This window comes from Mustela nivalis (assembly GCF_964662115.1).
Source record: "Mustela nivalis genome assembly, chromosome: 7".
Taxonomy (NCBI): domain Eukaryota; kingdom Metazoa; phylum Chordata; class Mammalia; order Carnivora; family Mustelidae; genus Mustela; species Mustela nivalis.
In genome coordinates, this window is record NC_139026.1 from 53,168,719 (window position 1) to 53,195,549 (window position 26,831).

Below are 26,831 nucleotides of genomic sequence, written 5' to 3' on the forward strand. Positions count from 1 at the left end.
TCTTAACTCAGGCAAACGAAACGTGAAGCCATCCCTCAGGTGATGTTGCCTGCCTTGACAAGACCTCCGCTGGCGCAGACCTTTTGAGCTAAACTTGTGCTGCACAGATGGACCATGGGGTAACCCCGGAATGACTAGAAATTGCCTTTACGTCATTATAATACTAGGAGGGGCCTCAGCTTCATTTACATAACATACAATGTTTATAGAGGCATGTTTCCTTAAGGCACACATGAGACCTTATGCCCCCTTCGCTTCAGAAAGTCTGCAATCAAGTCTTACCATCAAGATAACTCTGGTCCTGTTGACTTTTAAAAACAATTCCTTGTAAAAGAATTGTTGCTTCTGGCCCAGTTCAAGAGTCTTTTGGCCCAGTTCAAGAATTCATTAGTTTTGGAAAGGACAACGGAGCTTTTCCCAAAATGGAGTCTCTCATGTCCCCAAGTCTCTTTTTCTTTTTTTTTTTTTAAAGATTTTATTTATTTATTTGACAGAGAGAGATCACAAGTAGGCAGAGAGGCAGGCAGAGAGAGAGGAAGGGAAGCAGGCTCCCTGCTGAGCAGAGAGCCCGATGCGGGACTCGATCCCAGCACCCTGAGATCATGACCTGAGCCGAAGGCAGTGGCTTAACCCACTGAGCCACCCAGGCGCCCCCCCAAGTCTCATACAGTTTTATTCTATCTGCCTGGAAATGGTGTGAGAACATATAGGTTAAGGACTCAGTCATGTAAGACTGCTCTCCTCAACTCCAACTTCAGATGCCAGTTGCAAATCCAGATTGTCACCTGAGCTCCTGTAGTTTGGAGGTTCTGAAGACCTCCTCCTTGGGTGATTAATTTGCTCCAGTGGGTCACACACGTTCGAGAAAAATTTTACTTATGGAATTGATGAAAGGGGAAGGTATGTGGGAAGAGGTGCTGAATTTCCGTGTTCTTCCCAAGCATGACCCCTCATCCAGGACCTCCAGGAGCTCAGCCAACCCAGAGGCTCTGAGAACCCTGTCCTTTTGCGTTTTTATGGAGTCTTCATTACCTAAGCACAACTGATTAAATAAGTCATTGGCCGTTGGTGACTGAACTCAATTTCCAGCCCCATTCCTCTCTTTGGAGGTGGGGGGGGGTAGGGTGGGACTGAAAGTTCCAATTCTTTAATCCCTTGGTTGGTTCCTCAGGTGAGCAGCCCATTCTTATGTTGTCTAGGGGCATTCCAAAAGTCACTTATTAACACAACGAAATACACCTTTATTGCTTTCCTCGTTTAAGAAATTCTAAAGGTTTTTGGGGCACCTAGGTGGCTCAGTGGGTTAAAGCCTCTGCCTTCGGCTCAGGTCATGATCCCAGGATCCTGGGATTGAGCCCCACATTAGGCTCTCTGCTCAGCAGGGATCCTGCTTCCCCCTCTCTCTCTGTCTGCCTCTCTATCTACTTCTGATCTCTCTTTCTCCCCCCCCCCAAAAAAAAGAAAAAAGAAAAAAAAAGAAATTCTAACGGTTTTAGGAGCTCTAACAGGAACTAGTTAAAAGACCAAATATATATTTATTATTATAAACCACATTATCACAGACTTCCATAACTAAGTACCACAAACTGGATGGCTTAAACAACAGAAAGATATTCTCTCAGTTCTGGAGGCCAGACATCTGCAATCAGGGTATAAGTACAGCTGGTTCCTTTTGAGGGCTATGAGAAAAACTATCTCCTGCCTCTCTCCTACCTCCTGGTAGATTCCTGCATTTTGGCTTGCAGATGGCATTATTCCTGTGACTTCACATACTTTTTTCCCTTATGTGTGTCTGTCCCTATATCTAAATTTTTCTCTTTAAGAATGACATCAGTCGGGGTGCCTGGGTGGCTCAGGGGGTTAAGCCTTTGCCTTTGGCTCAGGTCATGATCCCAGGGTCCTGGGATCGAGCCCCACATCGGGATCTCTGCTCATCAAGGAGCCTGCTCCCCCCACTCCCCATCACCTACCTCTCTGCCTACTTGTGATCTCTGTCTGTCAAATAAATAAATAAAATATTTTTTTAAAAAATGACATCAGTCATAATGGTTTAAGGCCTACCTTAACAGCCTCATCTTAATTTTATCATCTACAAAGACCATTATTTCCAAAGTTACGTTCACAGATACTGGGGCTTAGAAATTCAGCATCTTCTGGGGGAATACAGTTCAATCCATGACACTGTTGCTTTAGGAGAGTTTCAAGAGACAGGAAAAGCAAATATATCATTTTTCATCTGCTATCTTAAATTTAAAAATCTACCCTTTGTTCTCTTGACTATGACACACTCCACATTTTTCGTCTTTATTTTGCATCCAAAGCACTCAGGATATAAACACAAGTAATGTTAGAGTAGGTGGCAGTTAGTTCAGGTCTAACAGGATAACTGGAGGGCAGCGTAGTGGAAGCCAGGACCAGGTATCAGGAAAGTCAGAGCCTGTCCTGGCAGCACTCTGCAAGAACCCAGATCAAATTAGACAGGTCCAAGATGGCGGGTGCCATGATAGGAAACCCTTGACCAAATGAGGGAGAAAAGGTGCAAAACCCTTCTTTCAAGAACTCCCTGCCCCAAGTAATGAGTATTACACCCCTCTTTTAACAACTACCAATAAAAGATAGAAACCCAAACATGGGGGTACTCCGCTTTCTCTCTCTCTCTCTCTCTCTCTCTCTCTCTCACTTCCCTATTCTTGAATCTCAAGAGTGTACCTTTGCTTTAATAAACTTTATTACTTTTGTTGCTTGTTAACCATGCCGTGTCTGTTCTTGAATTCTTTCTTGTGACATGACCAAGAACATTCCATGACATCTTTGGGAGAGGGGGGTCATAGCCCCAAGGCCTGGCATCTGCCTAGTTCACTGGCAGCAGTAATGATGCCATCAAATAGCACAAAGTGGGGCACCTGGGTGGCTCAGTGGGTTAAGCCGCTGCCTTCAGCTCAGGTCGTGATCTCAGGGTCCTAGGATCAGGTCTCGCATCTGGCTCTCTGCTCTGCAGGGAACCTGATTCCTCTCTCTCTCTCTCTCTGCCTGCCTCTCTGCCTACTTGTGATCTCTGTCTGTCAAATAAATAAATAAATAATCTTAAAAAAACAACAACAACAAACAAACAGCACAAAGTCTACTGGGAAAGATGACCTGGAGCTAAGGATTTAGATGCCATTAGGACTCCCTCTAACTCTGTATTTATCTATCTCCCTTGCGTCTCTGAATGTCACTTTCTTTGTCTTATCTCTGACTGGTGCATTTGGACTGCATGAAACTAAAACGATGCCTATTGTAAGCCTCTGATCTTATAACATCCAATTTCATCACCAGAGAAGAAGCTTACTTTGTTAAAAAAGAGATAAGCCCCAGATGGCTTGGTGACTCAGTTGGTTAAATGCCTGCCTTTGGTTTAGGTCATGATCCCAGGGTCCAGGGATTGAGTCCCACATTGGTCTCCTTGCTCAGCAGGGTATCTGCTTTTCCCTCTGTCTGCTACTCCCCCTGCTTGTGCTCTCTCTCTCTCTCTCTCTGACAAATAAAATCTTAAAAAAAAAAAAAAAAAAAAAGACAGAGAGAAAGAGAGAAAGAGAGAGAGAGATAAGCCCCAAATGGTGTGACTTGTACTAAGCCCACATCACCATACACTTAATGCCTAACCTAATTGCAGTTTCACCTTCTCTCACGAATATGACCTTTCACCAGTCAATCTGGAACTACCTGGTTAGCACTAGTCACGTAATCTGCCTAACAGACCCCCCCACTTTCTCCCTAAGGAAGGCGACCTTGCCAACACTAACCCCTCTTCGCAAAAAACTTTTTCTTCCTCCTTCTGCCATAAAAACTTTCTACTTGATACAGCCCCTGGGAGCTCCGTTCTATCTGCTAAGATGGAATGATACAGCCTGGCTCAAAAATCATCAAATAAAGTCAATTATATCTTCAAAGTTATTCTTCTGAATTTTTCTTAACACGTTCCTTAGTTCATATGTGAGAAACTTTAAGGAAAGATTCTGATTAGTCTTGTTTAAGTCACGGGGCTTTCTAAATAGTCAAGGCTATCAAGTTTAGTGGGCCCCACAGGAGGAACTATGTGTTTTCAGTGTGGGAGGTGGGGTCCCTTGAAATCCTGTATATGGCGCCCCCCCCCATGAGGAGTAATGGGCATTGTTTTAGCTAATGTACATCATTATAAATACTAAGACAAGATAAGAACACAGGGCTTTGGACGTGCTCTGAAGAGTTAGAGAACCCAGGCAAATGAGATGAAAAAGTTTCCTGGGGAAGGTGATGCCTGAACTAAACCTTGAATGATTTACAGGAATTAGACAGAAAAAATTGGGAAGAACTTTGAGAATATCCAATGGCCAGAAACAAAGGCAGTATAGGGGAAGGGGTCGCTTCAGTAAGGCAATCTGCATGCCTGGAATGCAGAGGGCAAAATAGGCCATGGGTGAACGCGAGGCCAGAGGGAGAAACAGCAACCAGATCATAAATAGTCGATTTTTCTAAGGAATTTCCACTTTTTTCCCAAAAACTATGGAGAGTCTCTGGCCACTGAATGATATTAAGAAGAGAACTGATGCAATGAATATGGTTTTAATGCATTTATTCTGGTATCAGTGAGCTTTCTCTCTCTGTCTCTCTCTTTCTCTCTCTCTCTCGGATGATATTAAAGACTAATTAAAAATGGGTTTGAGTAATATTAGTGGTTTAAAAACATGTTCATAAATTCTTTAACACTTTTCCATCTGAGGAGATACGATTGTCCTCTCCCTCTGACTCTGGGCAGGACACTGTGACTGCCTTGAGGAATAGGATGAAGCAGAAGGGTCACTTCAGAGCTTAAAAGATGTGGTTTCAACCGCCATGTGCTTTCTGCCAATTTTAGGGGGGAAATTTGTTTAGAGAGCCTTCATCTGCTCTGGGAAAAGCCTACCTAACTTGCAGCCACTATGTGAAAGACGCGCTGTGAGACTCCATGAAGAAAAAAGGATTGGTCAACCAACAGATGAGTTATACATTCTGCAATCTCACCTCCCTGAAACCTGCTTCTGTGGCCCTAGGGAGTGGGGACTACGTGCTGGCAAGCCATCCTGGAGGAAAAGGCTTGTGAATAGATCATCTCCAAAGCAGATCAAGGATCTTATGCCCCAAGGCTGTACTTTAAAGTGTGGTTAAGCAGAAGGGGCAGGCTCAAGAAGGTTGTGAGTCACAGAGCATCATCAGGCAGATTTGTCCAAGATAGCTGTAGTCTGGGTCATACACACCTCTTAAAGGAAGTGACCCTGCCACAAACAATCCATTCTCTCTAATAACTTTTTTGTCCCACCCTTTTCTTCCTATAAAAGTCTTTCATTCAAGGGATGCCAGGGCAGTGAAGTAGGCTAAGCTTCCAATTCTTGGTTTCAGCTCAAGTCATGCTATCAGGGTCATGAGATCAAGCCCCATGGTGGACACCACGCTCATTGTGGAGTCTGTTTGAGATTCTTTCTCCTTCTCCCTCTGCCCCTTCTGCTTATGTATGCTATCTCTCTTTTTTCTCTCTAAAATAAAAAAGTAAATCTTAAAAAAAAAAAAAAGTCTTTTATTTCTTATAGATCTTCAGAGCTCCTTTCTATCTGGTATATAAGATACTGCTCAATCCAGGAATCTTTGAAAAAAGCCACTAAGATCTTTATTATTATTATTTTTAAAAGATATTACTTATCAATCTGTCAGAGAGAGAGCACAAGCAGGAGGAGTGGCAGGTAGAGGGAGGCTCCCCACTGAACAAGGAGCCTGATGTGGGACTCAAACCCAGGACCCTGGGATCAGTCCTGAGCCCAGGCAGACGCTTAACTGACTGAGCCACCCAGATGTCCCACAAATAAGATCCTTAAAACATACTCAGATGAGTTTTGTTTTTTAATAAAACTAAACTAGCATAGTGATACTTGGGACAGAGCAAAGTGAGCACATTCAAATTATTAAGAAGGAAGATCCACCTGTGCACAGTCCTGGGGCAAGAAAGTTTCCTGATCTTAGAGCCAACCGGGCTCATCCTGATGGTAGCTGGCACTGTTTTGCCGATGGAAGTTTATCTAAAAATTCAAATTAACTAACTGCTTTGTTTAAATTCCAAGCTTATCAAATAAATTTGGCAAATGGTTATGAGTTGCTGAACTTCGTTATTGTGTTTCTCATTTGAGATGAATACATTGAAATTCTGGTTTGTTTGTTTGTTTGTTTTTTAAGATTTTATTTATTTATTTGACAGAGAGAAACCACAAGTAGACGGAGAGGCAGGCGGAAAGAGAGAGAGAAGGAAGCAGGCTCCCTGCCCAGCAGAGAGCCCGATGCGGGACTCGATCCCAGGAGCCTGAGATCATGTCCTGAGCCGAAGGCAGCGGCTTAACCCACTGAGCCACCCAGGTGCCCTGAAATTCTGGTTTTATACATGAGTTCCGTTTTATTAATTTATTTATTTATTTTTTTTTTTTTAATTTATTCTTTATTTTCAGCATAACAGTATTCATTATTTTTCACCACACCCAGTGCTCCATGCAATTCGTGCCCTTTATAATACCCACCACCTAGTACCCCAACCTCCCACCCCCCACCCCTTCAAAACCCTCAGATTGTTTTTCAGAGTCCATAGTCTCTCATGGTTCACCTCCCCTTCCAATTTCCCCCAACTCCCTTCTCCTCTCTAACTCCCCATGTCCTCCATGCTATTTGTTATGCTCCACAAATAAGTGAAACCTTATGATAATTGACTCTCTGCTTGACTTATTTCACTCAGCATAATAATCTCTTCCAGTCCCGTCCATGTTGCTACAAAAGTTGGGTATTGGTCCTTTCTTTTTTTTTTTTTATAAACATATATTTTTATCCCCAGGGGTACAGGTCTGTGAATCACCAGGTTTACACACTTCACAGCACTCACCAAAGCACATACCCTCCCCAATGTCCATAATCCCACCCCCTTCTCCCAAACCCCCTCCCCCCAGCAACCCTCAGTTTGTTTTGTGAGATTAAGAGTCACTTATGGTTTGTCTCCCTCCCAATCCCATCTTGTTTCATTTATTCTTCTCCTACCCACTTAAGCCTCCATGTTGCATCACCACTTCCTCATATCAGGGAGATCATATGATAGTTGTCTATTAATTTATTTTTTATTAAAGTTCAGTTGACATACAATGTTATATTAGTGTCAGGGGTACAACATAGTGATTTGGCAATTTTATGCTTTACAGCCTGTTCATCATATTAAGTATAGTCACCACCGGTCATCATATAACATTATTACAATATTATTGTCATTATTATTATAATTATTATTATTATTTTGAAAAAGAGAGAGGGTGAGGGGACAGCAGAAGAAGGGAGGAACTCTTAAGCAGGCTCCATGCCCAGCATGGAGTCCGACATGGGGGTCAGTCTCACGAACCCGAGATCGTGACCTGAGCTGAAATCAAGGTCCAGATACTTAACCAACTGAACCACCCAGGCAGCCCATAATAACCATTATTACAATATTATTGATTCTATTCCTTCTGCTGTATTTCTCATCCCTGTGACTTATTTATTTTATAACTGGAAGTTTATATCTCTTATTCCCTTTTACCTAATTTTTCTATCTTTCCAACCCCTCCCTGCTGGCAACCACTAGTTTGTTCTCTGTTATTTATAATTCTGTTTCTGTTCGTGTTTGTTTATTTGTTCTGGATTTTTGATTCCATATAAATCTAAATTCCAAAATCACATGTTATTTGTCTTTCTCTGTCTGATTTATTCCTTTTAGCATAATACTTTCTAGGTCTATCCATGTTGTCATAAATGGCAAGATTTCATTCTTTTTTATAGCTGAATAATATTCTGTTGTATGTACATATACCTCCTCTTCTTCACCCATTTATCTATTGATAGACACTTATGTTACTTCTGTAACTTGGCTATTATAAATAATGCTGCCATAAATAGGGGTACATATATTTTTTCAAATTAGTGTTTTCATTTTCTTGGGATAAATGGTCAGTAGGGGAATTATTGGATCACATGGTATTTCTATTTTTAATTTTTGAGAAAACTCAATATCGTTTTCCATAGTGGCTGCACCAATTGACATTCCCACCAATGATGCACCAGGTCCCTTTCTCCACATTCTCACCAACACCTATCTCTCATCTTTTTGATACTAGCCCTTCTGACAGGGTATAAGGTGGTATGCATTTCCCTAATGATTAGTGATATTGAGCATCTTTTCATGTGCTTTTTGGTACACATTAGTTTAAATGTGATAATATAAAAATATCCTGAATAAAAAAGAAATCTGACCTACCTATATGGTCAATTCCAGCTGTTTCCATATTTTGATGACTGTGTGAGGGGAAAATATAAAAAGGTATTTTAAGAGTAATTGAGAAAAATGTGAGTATTAATTTTGGAAAATATTGTTAATTTTTTTAGGTGTAATAGTCGTATATCAATATGTCAATAGTCAATAGTCAACATAATCATGATTATGTTGGAACATTTCTTATTCTTAGCAAGATTATATTGACTATTTTGAGGTAAAGAGTCATGAAGTTTGTATTTACTTTCAAGAAAAAAAAATCAAGGTGATGGGTATATAGGTGTTCATCATACTATTTTTTGAAACTTTTTACCTATTTGAAAATGTTCATAAAAGATCAAAAAAATTCTAACCTTGAGAATATAAAAAAAATTAGATTACAAGAAAAAATTGAATTGTATATTTGAGAAAATTGTGACTTAAAAAAAAGACATTATTATTTATTTATTTTCTTTTAAAGATTTTATTTATTTGAGAGACAGAGATCAAAAGCAGAGGGGAGGGGCAGAGAGAGAAACCGGCTCCCTGCTAAGAAGGAGCCAGATGCAGCTCCATGGGGGGCTTGATGCGGAGCTGGATACAGGCCTGGATGCAGGGCTGGAAGTGGGGCTGGATGCAGGGCTCTATGTGGGGCCCAATCCTGGGATCCCGGGAAAACCACCTGAGCCAAAGGCAGACACTTAACTGACTGAGCCACCCAGATGCCCCAAAACCTTATTATTTTTTGGAGCAGTTTTAGGTTCACAGCAAAATTAGGAGGAAGATAGATTTCCCATATACCTACTCCCCCTATAACCTCTCCTATAATTAGTATTCTCCACCAGAATGATATATTTGTTACAACTGAGGAACCTACACTGACTGACACATTATAATCATCCCAAATCCAAAATTTATATTAGGATTCAGTTTTGGTGTCATACATTATACTGGTTTGGACAAATGTTTAATGACATGTATCCATCATTGTAGGATGATCATTGTAGGAGAATGTTCACTGTTTTCCATTGAGTCACCCACCTGCCCCCCAACCCCTGGCAACTGCTGAACTTTTTATTGTCTCCATAATTTTGCCTTTTTCAGAAGGTCATATATGGTTGGAATCATACACTATTTAGCCTTTCAGATTGACTTCTTTCACTTAGATATATGTATTTAGATATTTTCATGTCTTGATAGTTCATTCCCTTTTGGTACTGATAATATTACATTGTCTGGATGAACTACAGTTTATACATTCACTTACCAAAGAGCATCTTGATTGCTTCCAAGTTTTGGCAATTATGAATAAAGCTGCAATAAACATTTGTGTGTAGGTTTTCATGTGGACATAGTTTCAAGTTTCTTTGCATAAATACTAAGAAGGATGATTGTTGGATCATATTGTAAGAGTATGTTTAGTTTTCTAAGAAACCACTGAATTGTCTTCCAAAGTGGCTATGCCATTTTTCTATTCCTCTCAGTAATGAATGAGAATTCCTGAAATGTGAGCTTTTTAATATAGTATTTTATCTCTGGTAAAAAATGAAGGTTGGATATTTTATCTGATTAAATGTGTTAATTTGTAAAATTACTGTTTGCATAGTATTTTAAATGTTATGCTGATAATAAAGGTAGAGAGCAAACTTTGAAAGATACCAAATTGTGTATTCTAAGATTAGCTTGTTTAAAACTTAGAGTTAATAATACTAATTAAATTTTATCTTCAAATTATCTTTCATATGTAAGTTGTCTTGTGCTTAGGATTTTTTTTGAAATGAAAGTTAAAATCAGCATTTTTTACGAGCTATGATTTGATCAGAGAACCACACCCTCAAAATATTAATCTCCATCATGATTACCTTTCTTAATTAGTTGTGAAGTACTTCCTTTACAAGATCTTGGCTATATTGGATTAAAACTGAAATGAGCTAACTTCAACTTGAAAATAAGGACTAAAAATGATAAACATACAATGTGATACAATAGTTCCTGGATTTTAATGCAAAAAAAGACTGAAAAATGCCATAGAGAAAAATAATTAACATCAAGAAGCAAGGCTATGTTTTTCATTTTCCTTTTTTCAATGGTGAAACTTATATATACATATAATGATGAAACATACATATATGTAAGCATATTAAATATATATGTATATGTGTGTGTGTGTGTGTGTATTTATTTGACTTTTTGGGTTTATTTTTTAAACCAGACACTGATGCCGTGATAAAAGAAGATAGGTGACTGGGACTACCATTGTATATTTCAGAGCTCCCGGGATTCAAACAGGGTAAAGCTGTCCTTCCTGTCTTTTCTGTATCTATTACCGTCTTTGCTGTCCTCGCCCTACAAGTCCCTGGAATCACTGCAATGTGGTCGGAAAGGCCTTAGATTCTTAGGAAAGGAGAGGGCCAGAGGGAGGCAATGATATCACCTAGCCCACCAGTTTTCCACCAGCTCTTTGGGTGGCACTTTATTTTCACCTTAGGGACACTTCACAAATAGTACTATCCTTTGGTGAATTTTTGCAGAAAACAGAAATGTTTAAGGAGTATCGAGTTAACCTTGATATATTCTTTTACAGGAGACGGGCCCAACTTCTGAGTTAAGAGGAGAAAGTGAATCATTTCTATATTGGAAGATGAGCGAAGCCCTTAGCAGTCAAGACTGACATCATTTCTCCAGACCTTGATTACATCGCTTGCCCTTCACCTTGTGCATCTCCTCAAATTCCTGAGTCATGCTTTGTTTTTGCTGCTACTCTAAGAGCAAACTGCAGCAAGGACCCAAACAAAATGACGCCAGCGCGGTGAAGGAGGGGTCAGGGTCCAAGGCAGCCAGCCCGGCATCCCGGGAGCTGGCGGCGCTACGGAAGGAGCCCAGGACAAAATGCAAGCACCCGGCAGTTCAGTACTGGCCAAAGGAATTACACGACCCCCACTCCCTCCTTCTCTACACTCCAGATCCCAATAAGCAGGAAAAAGCTGGATTTTCGCCCTCTGTGTTTGTTTTTTGGATCAAACCAAGAAACAGCGAGAAGGAGGGAAGAACATATCTTTATAACGTATTTTTTGCACTCAAGCCCTTTTTAATATCACAGTCCCAACAAGAATTCGAGATAAAATTATTTTCATGCTTGCAACCAACTGGACACAGGGAAGTTTAGATTGAAAGAGAACCCCTCGAAAATAGATCGCGTTCGTTCCTTCCCCGCACCCGGCGCGGTCCGAACGCTGGGGGCGGGGTGGGGAGGCGGGACGTCATGACGTCACAATGCCTACGCGCCGCCGTGTTGTTTTTGTGCTCCCGGCTCTCGGGAAAAGCCGCCGGGATTTCTCTACCTGAGCCAGTCCGTCCTGCGTCCGAGGGGCCTCGACATCGCTTCTGAGAGCTCTGCCAAGCAGCGTTGCGACGGGAGCGGACGTTTCTGAGGCGGTTCTCGTACCTCCCGAAATTTGGCGGAGGGGAGGGAGACGGGGAGACACGCAACCATCAGCGAGGAAGGCAGGCCCCGTCCGGGGATCTTAGAAACCCTGCGGTCCATCATGAAGTTCCAGTATAAGGAGGACCATCCCTTTGAGTATCGGAAAAAGGAAGGAGAAAAGATCCGGAAGAAATATCCGGACAGGGTCCCTGTGAGTGCACGGGGGAACGGGGAGAGGGAGGGAAGCGGATGAGCGGGGGTTGTGGGGACGGGGGAGTCATGATGGCTGCCCTCAGGCACAGGAAGAAGGGTGGTCTCTGTGATGACTGAGCCCTGAACGCCCTTAAACTGCTAGGAGAGCGCGTGGAATGGAGGTTCTCACTGCAGATTTTTCAAGACGCACCTCCCCAGGGCCCGTCATCTTTAGAGCTGACCGCATCTTCAGAGCGGAGCCTACGTTTGAGTGACTCAGCAGTCTTCAGAGGATGTGCAGGTTGAGATGTGTTCAAAATGTGGCCCTTTTCTGAGAGAAGGATCGGGTTGGGACCCTATATTTGTTCGCTTTAAGACCCCAGGGAAAATCTGGAAATAGCTTGATGCGATGAGGATTGCGTCCATCCGTTTCTGCCTTAGGGGCTTCTCCCTTAAGTTGACTTTGGCCCTCATAACATTGGGTTTGGGAGGGAAAGATTCAGAAACCAGAGGATCCTTTCTTTTATTCCATAAGAATTAGAAAAGTATGTGTTGGGGGGGTGTGGGGGGGCGACACAAGACAGGCCTGGCCCAGAAAACAAGGTCACGTTCTCTGCGCAACAGCCCGATTGCCTCATCATTCTTGGCTCCGGGGGCATTTGTGGATGCAGCCAGCCTCTCTCCGGTACTTATTCTACCAGATTATACCTGGACGCAATAACGAGAACCGAGGCTTTTTCTTGACGTTTTGGAGGCCAGTTTATGTGGTTAAAATGAGTGCCGGCAGTCAGGAGGAACAGAGGAAACATTAAGGTAGCTTTCTGCATCCGGGCGCTTTTCCCGTCACCCCCTCCCCCACCACTTGCCTGGTTTTCTGTAATGTAGGCTATGCACCCGGATTGGAAGGCAGAAGACTTTTAAGTGTGGTGGGAGGAACAACCACCCTTAGGTTTTGAAGATGGAGGAGCAGGGACTTTTCATTTTCAGACTGTGATATATTCAGTCTGAATATATCAGACTGTTCCTAAATCTAGTTAGAATTCCCATGTGTTCCTAAATCTAGTTAGAATTTCCCCGTCCCTGTTCCTAAATCTAGTTAGAATTCCCATGTGTTTCTTTACAACTGAGTCCTTCCCATCTCAGTCATTTAAAAGTGTTTTACCTGTGCGATAATTTGTAAGCTGTTAGAATCATCAATATTAGGATAAAGATTACATATTATGTACAGGTAAAGTAATTGTGATTATCTGGTGTCAGTTCTGGACCTGCGGGGGCGGGGGGGGGGGTAACTCTTGGGGACTCTTCTCCAATCCTTACCTGATTCTCACGGTATTACAGCTACTGGAAGCCACTTGGGCCTTCTGCCAGCAGTAGAAATCCCCTGCAGTGCTTTATAAGGAAGCCAGACCTTAGGGCTGTACCATTCACCAGAAATTGCACACAAGGGTGTTCCGGTAAAAAGCAGAGCTAGCCCAGTTACCCACTGACTAAATGATCCTTCTCCTTGTTTAATCTCTGGACCTAGGGTGGCTGCTTCAGAAGTTCCCCGGATTGTAGGATAGCAATCCTACTTTCTTAGAATTTTTAAAAATGATAGCTTTCATTGATTGATAGTTAACTCTGTACCTGGCAGTACGTGCTCTGACTTTATTCAGTTCAATCCTCACACCATTATAATCCCATTCTACAAATGAAGGATCTGTAGCTCAGAGAAATCAAGTATTCCGAAAGGTTTCCTGTGGGCTGGTGTGTGACAGAGCTGAGATTCCAGCTCTGGTTGTTGGATTCTCCATGCCGTATCGTTTCTCAATTTCTAATACAGTTCTATCAAACAATTAAGGAGGCACTGTGTACCTCACACTGTTAAGTATTGGAAATCAAGAAAAAAACATCACAGCCCTCAAAACGTGAGAGTCATATGATGTCAGTAAACATCACGGACTACCGTTGACTCAGAATTTTCTTAAATATGAGGCTCTGTTCCAGTAGCTCTGCCTAAGTCACAGACTTTGAAATGTACCTGTTCCTAAATCTAGTTAGAATTCCCATGTGTTTCTTTACAACTGAGACCTTCCCATCTCAGTCATTTATATGAATTCACCTAGAATATTTCAACTCATCCTCCCTATTTTCCTGCTTATTGTTTGAAGTAAGAAGTGTTTTACCTGTGCGATAATTTGTAAGCTGTTAGAATCATCACTCAGATCTCATGGTTCCTCCAAGTTGGATTTTAATTTATAAGCCTCCCAGCTGCTGCTCGGGTGCTCACCCTGTGACCATCTTTGTAGTTGTGATGGAGGAAGAAGAGCTCTCTGCTCTGAGTTGGGAGATTTTTTGTTCTAGTTCTGGACAGGATCCTTAACCTTGCTGTACTAAAGTGTCCAGTATACAGAAAAGAGGCTTAAGCGTAAGTGATTTCTAAAGCTCCTTCCAACTAGACCATTGGTGTTACCAAAGCAGTCAAGTACCCTAACTGCTCACATAACTCAATTTCATTTGGCCTCAATTTACCTCTTAGCTATCATGGAAAGAACAGAGGGCTCATAACTTGGGAGGTTTTCTTGAGATCTTAAAGTATCTTAATAGCTACAATGTATTGAAAACCTGGAACACTGCAGGAAATTTAGGAACAGATTGTCTAGCCTTTAAACTTTGTCGAAGGCCCTGTGGAATACTGACCACATTGCATAAAAGAAAAACCAAAGCGGAAATTGATCTAGCCAAGGGCCCACAGGTAGAGGTGGGATTCCTGGAAACCTCAAATATCTTCTGGTAAGCCAAGGCCTTAATGATTACCCAACACCCTCCTGTTCCTCTCCAAATCCTGCCCTCCAGTCTGGATGTCTTACTTGCTGTATATTTTATCCCCCCCCCCCCTTTTTTTTTTGCTCTCTTTTTGCTGTTTCCATTGCTTCCTACTGATGGGAGCTGGCAGCTCTCAGGGTTCCTTTGAGACAGTGCTAGGCTCCCGCTCTTTTCCCTTTGATTTTAGTAACCTGCTGACTTTTGTCCATCCTCATTGTTGGGCTTTCACTGGTCTCTCCCTGAACCTCTTCTTACTTTTCCTTTTATTTTTCTTATTAATGTATTTTTTTCTCCAGTTTTCATTTTTAAATTTTTAGTGGGATCATGTCCCTCTGGTCTTCCTGGTTCAGTATTCTTTTTCTCCAGAAACAAAATAATGTTTTTTACTATTTTAATGTGTTTCACTTAAGAGCTTCAAGCCCCAAGTCCCTCCCTTTAAGTCAATTCATATATTAAGATAATTCTTTATAATTTATAAGTCATTTGTACATAAAATTTCATGGATCAAGGTTATTGTAGCTGTACCATGACTGTAAAATGCCAGGAATAGCCCACAATCCCTGTACTGACAAGAGGAACGCTTGTTCCAGACTTTGCTGTGAAAGAGAAGAGAAGGCAAAGGGTTCAGTACTCCAAGAGGAAGACCCTTTGCTCTTCTTTGCTCCCGATTTTATCGGTCCTTCAGGATAATCACAAATCCTTATCACTGTTTCTCAAGCACAGGATGTGTGACTAGGGGTCTTACTGAACCTAGGAGGATCTGTTTACTGGAAAGATACGCTATGCTAATCTGCATGTTCTACGAGTTTCGCTAAATTTAGCCTAAGGGACAGTACGTACATCTGTTCGATCTCAGGGATCTCAGGGTGGCTGTTGGGATTAAGAAAGCTTCAGGGAACTCCCAGCGGCATTCTCGTGGCAGAGTGGTCCCAGGCCTGGCATTCCAAAGGCAAGGCCTGTGCCCTTCTCAGAAACCACCTATGCCCTCAGCAGCCTCCATGTTAACATTTTAGCAAGCCAGGTATTATGGCTGATTCCATCCTCTACACTAACCCCAACAATAAAAGATGTGTTGGATAGTTACTGTCTTACTGGATTGCTGTGGCTCAGAGAAGTTAAGTGACCTGTTGAAGCTCACGCAGTTCCTCAGGATACTTGCCTAGTGTTAGTTCTACTTCTGTAACCCTCCATGTGTTTGATCAGGAATGATTGCATTTTCTAAACTAAAAATCTAAAGCTAATGGTTTTATAAAACATTTTAAATATTTATGATTTCCATTATGTAAACTATAAATACTAAGCATATTTTTGTAATTATTTCATAAATAAGTGTTATTAAATGAATATTTAAAATTTTATGCAAAAATTTTAATTTTTGTATATATTCTTTTTTCTTTTTTGTTAACAGAAATATATGATCTGTAAAATTTGAAGTAATCTAGAAATATTTAATGTAGACATTGAAATCCCTTTAAAATACTAACACCTAATCAATGTTGATACATGGGTTATTAGAAGTGACATAATACAGGATCTCATACTCTTAAGTATGATTTGGTACTTTCTTTCACATAAAATGTGCCTAGAACATTTTTTGGCAGTCATTCTTGAAAATTTTAATAAAGTATAAAATTGAAACCACATTTTATCTATACCTTTAATAAGCAGCATTCATTAGTATAAAACTAGTAGGTACTCGGGAGCCTCGGAGGAAATGCACAGTCCTCTTTTTTTTTTTCTTTTTCCCTTTTTTCCCCACCTCCCCCCCCCCTTTTTTTATTGTGTTATGTTAGTCACCAATACAGTACATCGTTAGTTTTTGATGTATTGTTCCGTGATCCATTGTTTGCGTAGAACACCCAGTGCTTCATGCAGTCCATTCCTCCTTAATACCCATCACCAGATTTACCCATTCCCTCACCCTCCTCCCCTCTGCAACCCTCAGTTTGTTTCCTGAAGTCCACAGTGTCTCATGGTTCATCTCCCCCTGATTGCTTCCCTTCATTTTTCCCTTCCTGCTTCTAATGTCCTTTATGCTATTACTGAACATTCCACAGTCCTTTTTATGCTCTCATTAAATACTGGGAAGTACAGATCTGTACCTGACAGGTAGCTTGTAATTACTTAAACTCAAGGTTCTGTTTACATTTTGGCCCTCTCCTATTCTCTTCTTATTGCAGTAATAGAACTATCACCTTACTATGGAAGCCCTTGTTCCCATTGGTTTTCTAAGAGGTAAAAGGGGATGAAAAATGGGAACATTTTATTGGGTCTAGACAAACGTACCTCAATAGGGTAACTGTAGAATGTGGAAGGAAAAACATTAGATTGAGTCCTGTATTTTTCATTCTCCCCCCTCCTCTCTCCCAGGTGATTGTGGAGAAGGCTCCCAAGGCCAGGGTGCCTGATCTGGACAAAAGGAAGTACCTGGTGCCCTCTGACCTCACCGGTAATGCTTTTCTCCCTCCTCAGACCTTCCTTCCCATGGAAGAGCCTCTTTGGTCCCTCCTGTGTGCGTGAAATTGTGGGATTGAGAGGAAGTAGAGTTGAAGAAAGTGGGTGGGATTCACCCGAGAGAGGGGACTCAAACAGGAGTGACTCAGCCATTCTCCTTTGCCAGTTACCTTACTCATTTCCCATCATAGTGTCTTGTGTGATTTAGATACAGCAGAATGGGCAACATTGAAAGCAATGACCAGGTGCCTGTGTTTTAGAATCTGCTTTGTTACTGTGCTAACAATTTATTCCAAAAGGAAAGTCAGAGGGAGGATCACATTTTAGAGTTTCTCAGTTTCTCAGTACTTTGTCTCCTTAAACTACTGTTTGTGGGAATATGTTTTGTAGATACTGTTGGGGGTTACAAAGACTACATTCTTCACCTTAATGATCCTTAATGGAATAACCAGTGAATCCAGAAAACCCTGGAAAGATTTTGAAGATGTGTTTGCCCCAGAGTTGTTAGATTTAAATGTCAGTCTTCGAGAACTTTTTCAGTGTGTTCGATAGAAGGTGCAATGTTGAACCCAACCCCACTTACTGCCCAGACTTTGGGATGAGTGACCATGCTGAGATTACTGGAGTCCAGTAGAGCTCTCCCCATAACTTGTTTGTCATAAGGTGGGAATGGGGATGGAAGTGCCTTTCAGATCCCATTTAGACAATTCTGGTCTGGATGTACATAGGATTCCCTCCGAGTCTCCTCGGGCTTTGAGTGGAGGTGCTGGCATGATGTCTGAAATTGAGTAAAGCGGGAAAGGATTGAAGGGTAAACTTCTTGGTGGCACATCAGGGAATATAGAGGCTTCTTTGAGCTGTAATTCCATTTCTGAAGTTAGAAGACAGTATTTGATTCTGCTGAGATTCTGTTTACTACTTTAAAGATGCTACTTTGTAGGGTGCAGGTGCAGTAGAGTCCTGTGTCCGTCCCATCCATCCCCCCCCACCCTTACCCTTACGTAATCCTTTTCTGAAACCTTCTTCCTTTTTCCAGTTGGCCAGTTCTACTTCTTAATCCGGAAGAGGATCCACCTGAGGCCCGAGGACGCCTTATTCTTCTTTGTCAACAACACTATCCCTCCCACTAGCGCTACCATGGGCCAGCTGTATGAGGTAAGTGTCCTGGTCACAGCAATACCATGCAGGCTTGTGTTCTCCAGCCTTTGTTCCAGGATCTGCTGATAACACGCCTAGGAAGTAGGACAAGAGGTGTTACTTCCTGTATCCTCTTACACACCACAGTGTACGGCTGTGGGTGGTTAGATGTCACTTGTCCTCTAGGGATTGAACAGCCTACTGGATTCATTCTTTTTAAATTCTCAGTTTTGCTTATTCTAGGGTTCTCACTTTGGATTGTCTTTATTGAAACAGCAAGAAATTGTTTCCAATTGCAAATTCTAAATAAAATGAGATTTTAAAGTACAAAGTGAAGCCTTTAAATTGTCTTAACAGATAGACTGAGTTGGAGACAATAATTTGCTGACTTCATTTGGTTTAATTGGTACACTATTCAGAATCTAATGAAAAAACTATTGTAAAGGACTTGCTCATACTGTATCACCCACTTTTGTGGCTGTATTATTCCTTAAAGGATTTCATGTGGTACTTCCTTCTTATTGTGCCCTGTGAGTTGTGTAAACTTGTTCTAATAATCTCTTAATCTCATTTTTATTCTGTAGCATATATTCTCTGTTAGTGTATATTGTAGTATATATATATTTTAATATCTTTGTTCCCTTGCTGGAATGAGCTTTCTCAAGGGTCATGTTCTTATCTCTGATAATCTGTATGTACTGATATTCTCCTTGAAGATTCTTTGTGAACTCAAAAGTTGAATTCCAGTCACTTCTGTGTATTCTTTATTCTTTTCTCAGTGGAGGCTAATGATGCCTTGCATACCTACCTACCTTGTGTGAGGCTCAGAATCCTGAAGCTAATGAATGTGATGTTTTCCTCTTGTCTCTTCCCTCAGGACAACCACGAGGAAGACTATTTTCTGTATGTGGCCTACAGTGACGAGAGTGTCTATGGGAAGTGAGTGGTGGAAGCCCAGCAGATGGGAGCACCTGGACTTGGGGGTAGGGGGAGGGGTGTGTGTGGGACTTGGGGAAAGAGAGGGAGGGCTCCCACCGTGGAGGAGACAGAGGGGAAGACATCTGGAAACACTACACCGCACACACCGTCATCATATTTTCACACGCTCAGTTGATATTTTTTGCTGCTTCCTCAGCCCAGGGAGAAAGCTTGTCAGGACAGAGGTGTTGGATTGGCTTTGGTAGAGGAATGAAGATGATTTAATTTCACAACCTTCCTGTGAATTAATATTTGCGTGACTTCACAGAAGAGGCAGGAGGCGGGCAAGTTGGGGCCAGAGATGATTGTGGACCACTAGTAACTTCCTGCTCTCCTTCCTCTTTGGGCAGAGATTCTATTTTTGACATTTGCACAAGATAGGTAGGGAAAGGGGATGAGGATGTTTTAGGACTACTGGTAGTAGATCATTCCTAGGGACCAAAAGAAGCCCATTGTAATTAGAGCATTGTGACACTGACCTATCTCCACGCCCCCACCCCATCCCATTCATAATCCCACAGCCAGACCTCACAGCGCCACCCAGTGATGCTGATAGACATTAGGCAGACATTGGGATGTCGCTCTCAGCGCTGGAAGATGGGGGCCAGGCATGAGGGACGGTACGGTTTTGAAGATAGTTTTGGTAACATTAAACTGGAATTGACTAAGTTGAGCATCTCTGTCTAACCTGCTCTCTCTCTGGTGCCCCTTATCCCACACCTCTGTGGGACTGCAGTGAGCCACAACCATTTCCAGTTACGGGCTAAAACCACTCCTTGAGCATTTCCCAAACTTTGCTCCATGTATAGGGACAGAGATGTCTTAGGTGTGGAAGGGGCAGGTATGAGGTGAGACAGGTTGTTGTCTGTGCCTCTCACTCAGCCAGGATTCTTGCTCCCTTGTTGCTGTCCCTCAGTCCCAGGCACACAGAACTGCTAAGTGATGGCCAGCTGCCTCCTGATTTAGGTTTTCATGTCCTGCAGCTGCTAGTTAAACAGGTGTGAGGGGATGATGTAATACTTCACAGGGATTCTAAGGATTCTGATTATTTTCACTTTCGGGGTTGTGTGGGTGGGGGTGGGGAGCAGGAATTGCACTTAAGACATGACATTTCAGTTCATCTCTGCTAATGAAAAGGGTCCTTCCTGTGGGAGAAATCTGTGTCCGTTCTGTCAGCTGCAGATTTTTGTGTAATGAAGTTTATGCTGTCAGGCAAAGAAATAAAATAATTGCATACCTTGAAAATCAAACATGTGTTCAGAAATGTTGCTTTTTTGGACTGTACATGTGAATAGATGGTGTGTGGACTAGGAGCAGAAAGCTTTGAGTGAGGGCAGCTGTTAGAAATGAACGCTCCCATGTGGTCAGACACAGACAAGTTTACTCAGCTCTTAAAGTTCAGAGGTGAGTGTGGTGGGGCAGTGTGCCTGGTGCCTGGGTGATGTGTTTGTGATTCTCTGCTCCACAGATAATGCCTTGTCATTGCTTTCTGTGTTTCTCCAAGCTGAGGCTGGAACACTGCCTGGGTGAGACTATAAGGGGTAAGGCGGGGGTGTGCTCACTGAAGTGCAGATATCTGGGCCTCGTTCCAGGTTTAGCGGACTCAGAATCTCAGCAGAGGCATCTGTGCTGTTAACCAGCTCCTGATTTCTGCTGCACGCTCAAGGTGGAGAGGCATTGCTCTTTCTACCTGGTTTTGGTCTGAGTCTCAGCCAAACCTGTTCTGTCACATCTTGGTCATGAGGCCACCATCACCCAGAGGAATAAATGGCACAGAGGTAAGGCTTCTGGGATTAGAACAAGCTTGATGTCTTCTGACCATATGAGTCTCTCATTTATTCATTTGGGACCAAAATGTAGGTGGGCATGAGGGTGCAAGTTATGAGACAATGAAAAACCAAGGAAGTAGTAGAAAGTCCTTTTTTAATCTTAAAAGCTATCTCTAATCCTCTTTCATCTCTTGCAAGCCATGTGTCCAAGCGGTGTCTGTCTCTGCAGACTTTTATGGACAGTATCACAGTCACCAGATGGATAGAAACAGGTGGTTACAAAAGACCCATGGTGCGATTCCACCCACCACCAAACCATGCCCAGTGCACTGATGGAAAAAGTTAAGTCAGGAATGAGAGAAGGACGAAGCTGAAGCCCAGCAAGCAGAGAATTATGGAAAGCTCACAGGAATTTGGATTTTTGACATCAAGGCCTTAAAAATGAACACCTTGTTGGTACTGACAGAAAAACCTCAGGAGGGTGTTTCTGATACAGTCAAGTGGAAGCTAGTATTTGTATTGACAATACAAACTATTTTGCAATGAGTAGACTTAACCCGGTAGTTAGGAATGAGATTAGGTGAATGCTTAGAAGCTAACAACTGCATTGCAGATCCCAGCTTCCTGCATATTGGAGACAGTCCCTGTAGCACAGGAGACCTGTCCTTGCTAAACCAAACTTGAGTTTGGAGGTTCTCCCCGAGGCCGCTTTTTATTTCTGTCCTTATCTCTGGATACTCCTGGTGGGGGAATGCCCCTTGGGTGGAACGTTTCACATTCTTTTAGATCAGCCTTCTGATTTTATAGGTCCATAAAGTTGAATAACTTTTTTTTTTTTAAACATTTTGTCAGAGCACAAAGAGGGGGAACAGCAGGCAGAGGGAGAAGCAGACTTCCTGCTGAGCAGGGACCATGAAGTGGGACTTGATTCCAGGGCCTTTGGATCAGGACCTGAGCCAAAGATAGACATTTGCTTGACTGAACCATGCAGGTGTCCCCATAAAGTTGCAGAACTTAGCCAAGGTCAGAGCCATACCAGATACTTGAATGCTGTGATTTGGGTATGATGCTCTTTTGTGAACAGTATCTCCCAAGCCTGTCTCCTGTGTTTCCTGCTAATGAGGCTTGAAAGCCACTTTGTATCCTCAGGCCATTGTGTCAGTCTTGAACTAAAAACATATTAGGAAATACCGTTTTCATTAACCTTGGCCTCATGTCCCAGGTAATATTGACTTACTCTGATGCTTCCTTCTGGAGACCAAGGTTGAATGATGTGTCAAAAAGCCCACTCTTCCCTTGGAGGCCAGTGTGACTCAGCAGCGTTGCTGAGTGAGTCCTTTGCTGTATTTAGTGTATTTGCGGGTAGAAAGATCCCATACTAGTAGGTTGGCCGGGCCTGGATCTTGCTTTCCCAAGGATAGCCTTGGTTCGTGCTCATTGTCCTGATTTATTAATGGTTCCTTACTTCACTGTCACAAGTTTCCCAGTGGAAAAAACATGGTTCTACTCCTTATACTAAGTTAAAAAAAAAAAAAAAAGTTTCTACCCCCATCAAGAGAACCAGTGCCATTCAACATAACATGCCCAGTACAGTTCTGTGTGGGGGACATTGAGAAAAAATGCCGCCTCGGAATGGCAGAGTGAACTTCCTCAGTGCAGACTTGTGCTCTTCCTTTAAAACACTGTGCACTTGAAAGCATAGTAGGTGGCTAGGGAAGCATGGGCACTGCCTCACATCTCTCCCAGATATGCCTCTGTGGCCACATGTGAACAGTGTCCCCAATGTGGTTGCTGTACAGTCCTCTGGCTGGTACAGTGACCTTTGAACACAATGTTTTATTGCCGGTTGCTATGGAAATACTACATTTATTAAGCTGTTCTGCATCTTTTTATCATTAAACAAATGCAGGTATGGGATGATTTTGATATGTTGTGTCTGGGCGGGGTGGGGGGGTGGTGATATACACTTGAAATGTACGAATCAGGTCTGCTGTAAAGAACAAAGTCAGTTACTTCTGGAAAGAAACGAGTTGGTACATTGATTCCATTCTGTGTTGATCAACTATTCATAGCTGTGTTTTCTTTTGGATCTTTTTTTACTCTGATTGATAGATTTGAACAAACTCTGAACATTCATTGTTTTTGTTTTTTGTTTTTTAACCCCCTGTCTGAAACCACCAATTATCTTCTGAAACTGGCCAATTTTGGCCGAGGTGGCTGTAAGGCCAGGTTGTCCCTTCATTGCAGCCCTGAGTAACCAAGTATGTCCTTCCTGTTCCTTGCCTGCCACACACCTCACCCGCCCCTCTCTCCACCTGGATATTACTGTGTGAGGTGTGAAGTTCAGTCAGCTCTGGCCTGCGGCACATGGTCCTGTGGGTAACTGGGGCTGTGGAGCTTGTTTTTCTCACTTTGGTACATGTTTAAAAATAAAAATAATAATAATAATAATAATAATAAAAACCAAAAACTCAGAAACACAAACAAGAGAGTCCCTGTTGCAAAAGTTGTGACAGGCTGTGGTGATGTGAACCTGATTGCCTGTATATCATAGGACCATTTTTTTTCCCATTTTCTGTTACTATATTACAGCTGTGGGCACTTCGGTACTTCATAAAAATACGTGCAGATTATTTTCCAGGTTTGAAGTAGCAGGAAGTGATCACCCCTAGAAGTGGTTAGGATGACAATTCAATATGCCATTGTTCGAACAGTGACTAAGAAGCCCCAGGTCATTCTGGCGTGGGTCGAACAGCGAGTTGGACCATTTATTTTGACCGTTCTGTTTGCAACCTGGCAGGGTATTGAAGATTTTTATGGCTTTGTATGAGAGGTACTAAAGCACCTTAAACTTGAATAAAGTGATCTTGAGATCTTGAGTGGAGGGCTGAAGTGCATTTTCTATTTTTTGCACTTCTAAGTAGGTTCAACATTACTCCAGATTATTCAGTGAAAGCGTGCTGGTTGCCTCCTGCTGGGCGTTCAGAGGCTGAAAGTAAGCTGTTTTTTAGGGGCTGGCATTAGCTAACTCCCTCTAAGTCTTTGTTCGCCTGTCATCTCAGGACCACGCTGAGCACCCTTTTAAGTATTTTAGCAACCTGCACCTACTCGCTGCTCTCCCACACAGTCCTACCATGCTTGTTTCTTCACTTAGCACAGATTACTTTTTTTTTTTTTTTTTTAAGATTTGTTTTAGAAAGAGCACATGTACACAAAATTGGGAGTGGGCGAAGGGATAGGGAGTGGGGAGGGGAAGGTCCCAGGGAGAAGGAGAAACTGAGCAAACTCCATGCTAGGCCTGGAGCCTGAGGTGGGGCTTGACCTCACCACCCTGAGATCAGGACCTGAACTGAAACCAAAAGTCTGGTGCTTAACTGACTGCACTTGAACTTTTTTTTTTTTTTCACGTCTTCTCACTAGATAGTAAATTCCACAAAGGCAGCAACTTTGTTTTGTTCACTGATTCACATGAACTGGGGAGAACCATGACATCTAGTTTATGCTCAAAAGTAGTGAAAGAACAATAACTTCTGATAACACATAATATCTCAGTTCCAGGACAAGGTAATTCTGTTAAGAACCAAATTAACCCTAAACGCATATTAGGAAAGGACCACTCAAGGAACTCTGGGAGCCCCTTAGAGTTTACTAGGAGATCTGGAGCCCCGAAATAGGGCTTGAATCTCAGTGCTGCCACTTCACTAGGTCTTGGACGGGGCCAATCCGTCTTCCATTCACATGAAATTCTGACTTCCTTTTCTCTCAGCTATAGCAATAATTACACCTTAGTTTGTGAATATTGAATAAGTCCTTTGCAAACCGTTAAATAGCATTATTGCCTGTTTGGAATATATTTTATCTATAATGACAATAACAGGCTAGCTGGCAGAACAATTTAGGTTTTCATTGTTTTATGACATTCATTGACAATTACCGGATATGGCATGAGTCAAAATGAAGCCACCTTATATTTAGCGGCATGTCTGTAAAGACAGCTCTTAGATGATGGAAACACCACAGACAGGGTTTTTGGAGTTTTTTTTTTTTTTTTTTTTTCTCTGTTAAACTCTCCTTGAGGATTTATTTTCTTGACAACAGTAGCTGCCACTTAGCTTGCATTCATCCTCAGGACTGTGGATCTTTTCCATAGCACGCAGTAAAACATAGATGTGGGACAGAATAGCTAGACCATTTTTCAGCTTGATCAAGCTGGACACAATATCATGAATCTTTGTTTTATTCTTTTAAATATTTTATTATTTGACAGAGGCACAGGGAGAGAGGGAACACAAGCTGGGGAGTGGGAGAGGGAGAAGCAGGCTTCCCTCTAAGCAGGGAGCCCCATGCGGGGTTCCATCCCAGGTCCCTGGGATTAGGACCTGAGCTGAAGGCGGATAACCGACTGAGCCACCAAAGTGCCCAAGACCTTCCAAAGATTCATCTAAGGTGTCTATCCCTCTATATTAGTCACATTTCTCTGAAGAAACAGAACCAATAGACTTAAATATAGAGAGAGACACATTTCTTTACAAGATATTCAAGTACTTACACAGATCCTACTTGTTCTCAATAACTTGTCCCTCAAACAAACATGAAGAGTCAAAATATTAACCATGGGTTTATCATCTGGTTTTACTCCCTTATCTTCTCGAAGCATAAAATTAGAAATTCAGTCATTTGCAAGAATTGTATATCGGGGAACACCCAATAAGAAAACAACAACAACAAAAAAGTAGCATTTGCAACAGTGCAGACAGAAGTTTGTGTGGCTCCATTATTTCCTCTTAGGATGATGGAGAAGACCCTTGGCTTTTTCTGGTGAGACACAGCCTTTCTCGCAGGGATCCAATCCTGTTAACTACAGCGCAGAAGGACACCTGTCATATGTCCTGCAGGCAGTGCTGGCCTGTCTAGCATGTCTAGCACTCATCTGCTTTGGACCACAGCATGACATTCAGTAGAGAGAGCAGCAGGCAGAAATTATTATTATTATTATTATTATTATTATTATTATTATTGTTTTTTTTCCCAAAGCTTCTGAAAATAGCTGCAGGATTCTCATCAGGAAGGCTCATCTGGAAATTGAAGACTGTTCTTTGTAATGGTTGTTCTAGGCCCTTCAGGGCAAAAGACAAATGACATCTCTGTGCTCCTTTCTAGGCAAGGCCTCTAACCTTCCCCTTTGCCCAACAGAACTGCACATGTTCCTCTCTGGGTCACCTGGGATGCCTGAATCAGGAGAGAATGCTGGGATGTCAAGTCACCCAGTCGCCTGGCCGGCTGGAGTCTCGGGTTTCATCTTGTATTAGCTATTGATTTTTCTCAGCTGAAGATCTGAGTGTGCTGATTCCACTCAACCTATGACACTACTAAGATAAATATACAAATATAATATTTACCTTTTATGAACCTTTTAAAATTCCAGCGCCTTATTTAACCCTTAACCACAAACTCACGGAGTCTTTGTCCACATTCTGGAAATAAATACTGCCAAAGGATTTGTGTCTCATGGGTCTGGGTTAGGTAAGCACATGCACCTTTCTGCGTCGTCTTTGTCTCGGTTATTTCATCTATTAAATTACAAGTAATGCCAATTGCCACTGACAAAGGAGTTAATGCTTCAGGCAAAATTCTTGACTCTGCTGGATAAATATTCCCTTCCTTTCTAAGGTTTAATGAGGAAATCACTCTGAGATTAAAACAATTTATGCATGCTTTTATTCCTGGTAATTGACAAGAGGTGGGATTCCCATCCAGGTCTTGTGATTTC

The 26,831-nt window shown here is 42.1% G+C and overlaps 1 protein-coding gene across 1 annotated transcript; it reads left to right on the plus strand.

Moving 5' to 3' along the window:
- Positions 1-11,561: 11,561 nt before the first annotated feature.
- On the plus strand, positions 11,562-26,480 carry GABARAPL1 (GABA type A receptor associated protein like 1). The gene is made up of 5 exons (XM_082738418.1): positions 11,562-11,937; positions 17,094-17,172; positions 18,214-18,332; positions 19,192-19,253; positions 26,222-26,480. Exons 1-5 carry the CDS (start codon positions 11,848-11,850, stop codon positions 26,232-26,234), a joined length of 363 nt encoding a protein of 120 aa, XP_082594544.1. The 5' UTR covers positions 11,562-11,847; the 3' UTR covers positions 26,235-26,480.
- Positions 26,481-26,831: the final 351 nt, after the last annotated feature.

Bases quoted from the DNA above. Each gene is read 5' to 3' on its own strand.
- GABARAPL1 (XM_082738418.1), top strand. From the start codon at position 11,848: ATGAAGTTCCAGTATAAGGAGGACCATCCCTTTGAGTATCGGAAAAAG. The intron at 17,173-18,213 runs GTAATGCTTTTC...TCCTTTTTCCAG, and splicing joins GGTGCCCTCTGACCTCACCG to TTGGCCAGTTCTACTTCTTA. The intron at 18,333-19,191 runs GTAAGTGTCCTG...CTCTTCCCTCAG, and splicing joins CCATGGGCCAGCTGTATGAG to GACAACCACGAGGAAGACTA.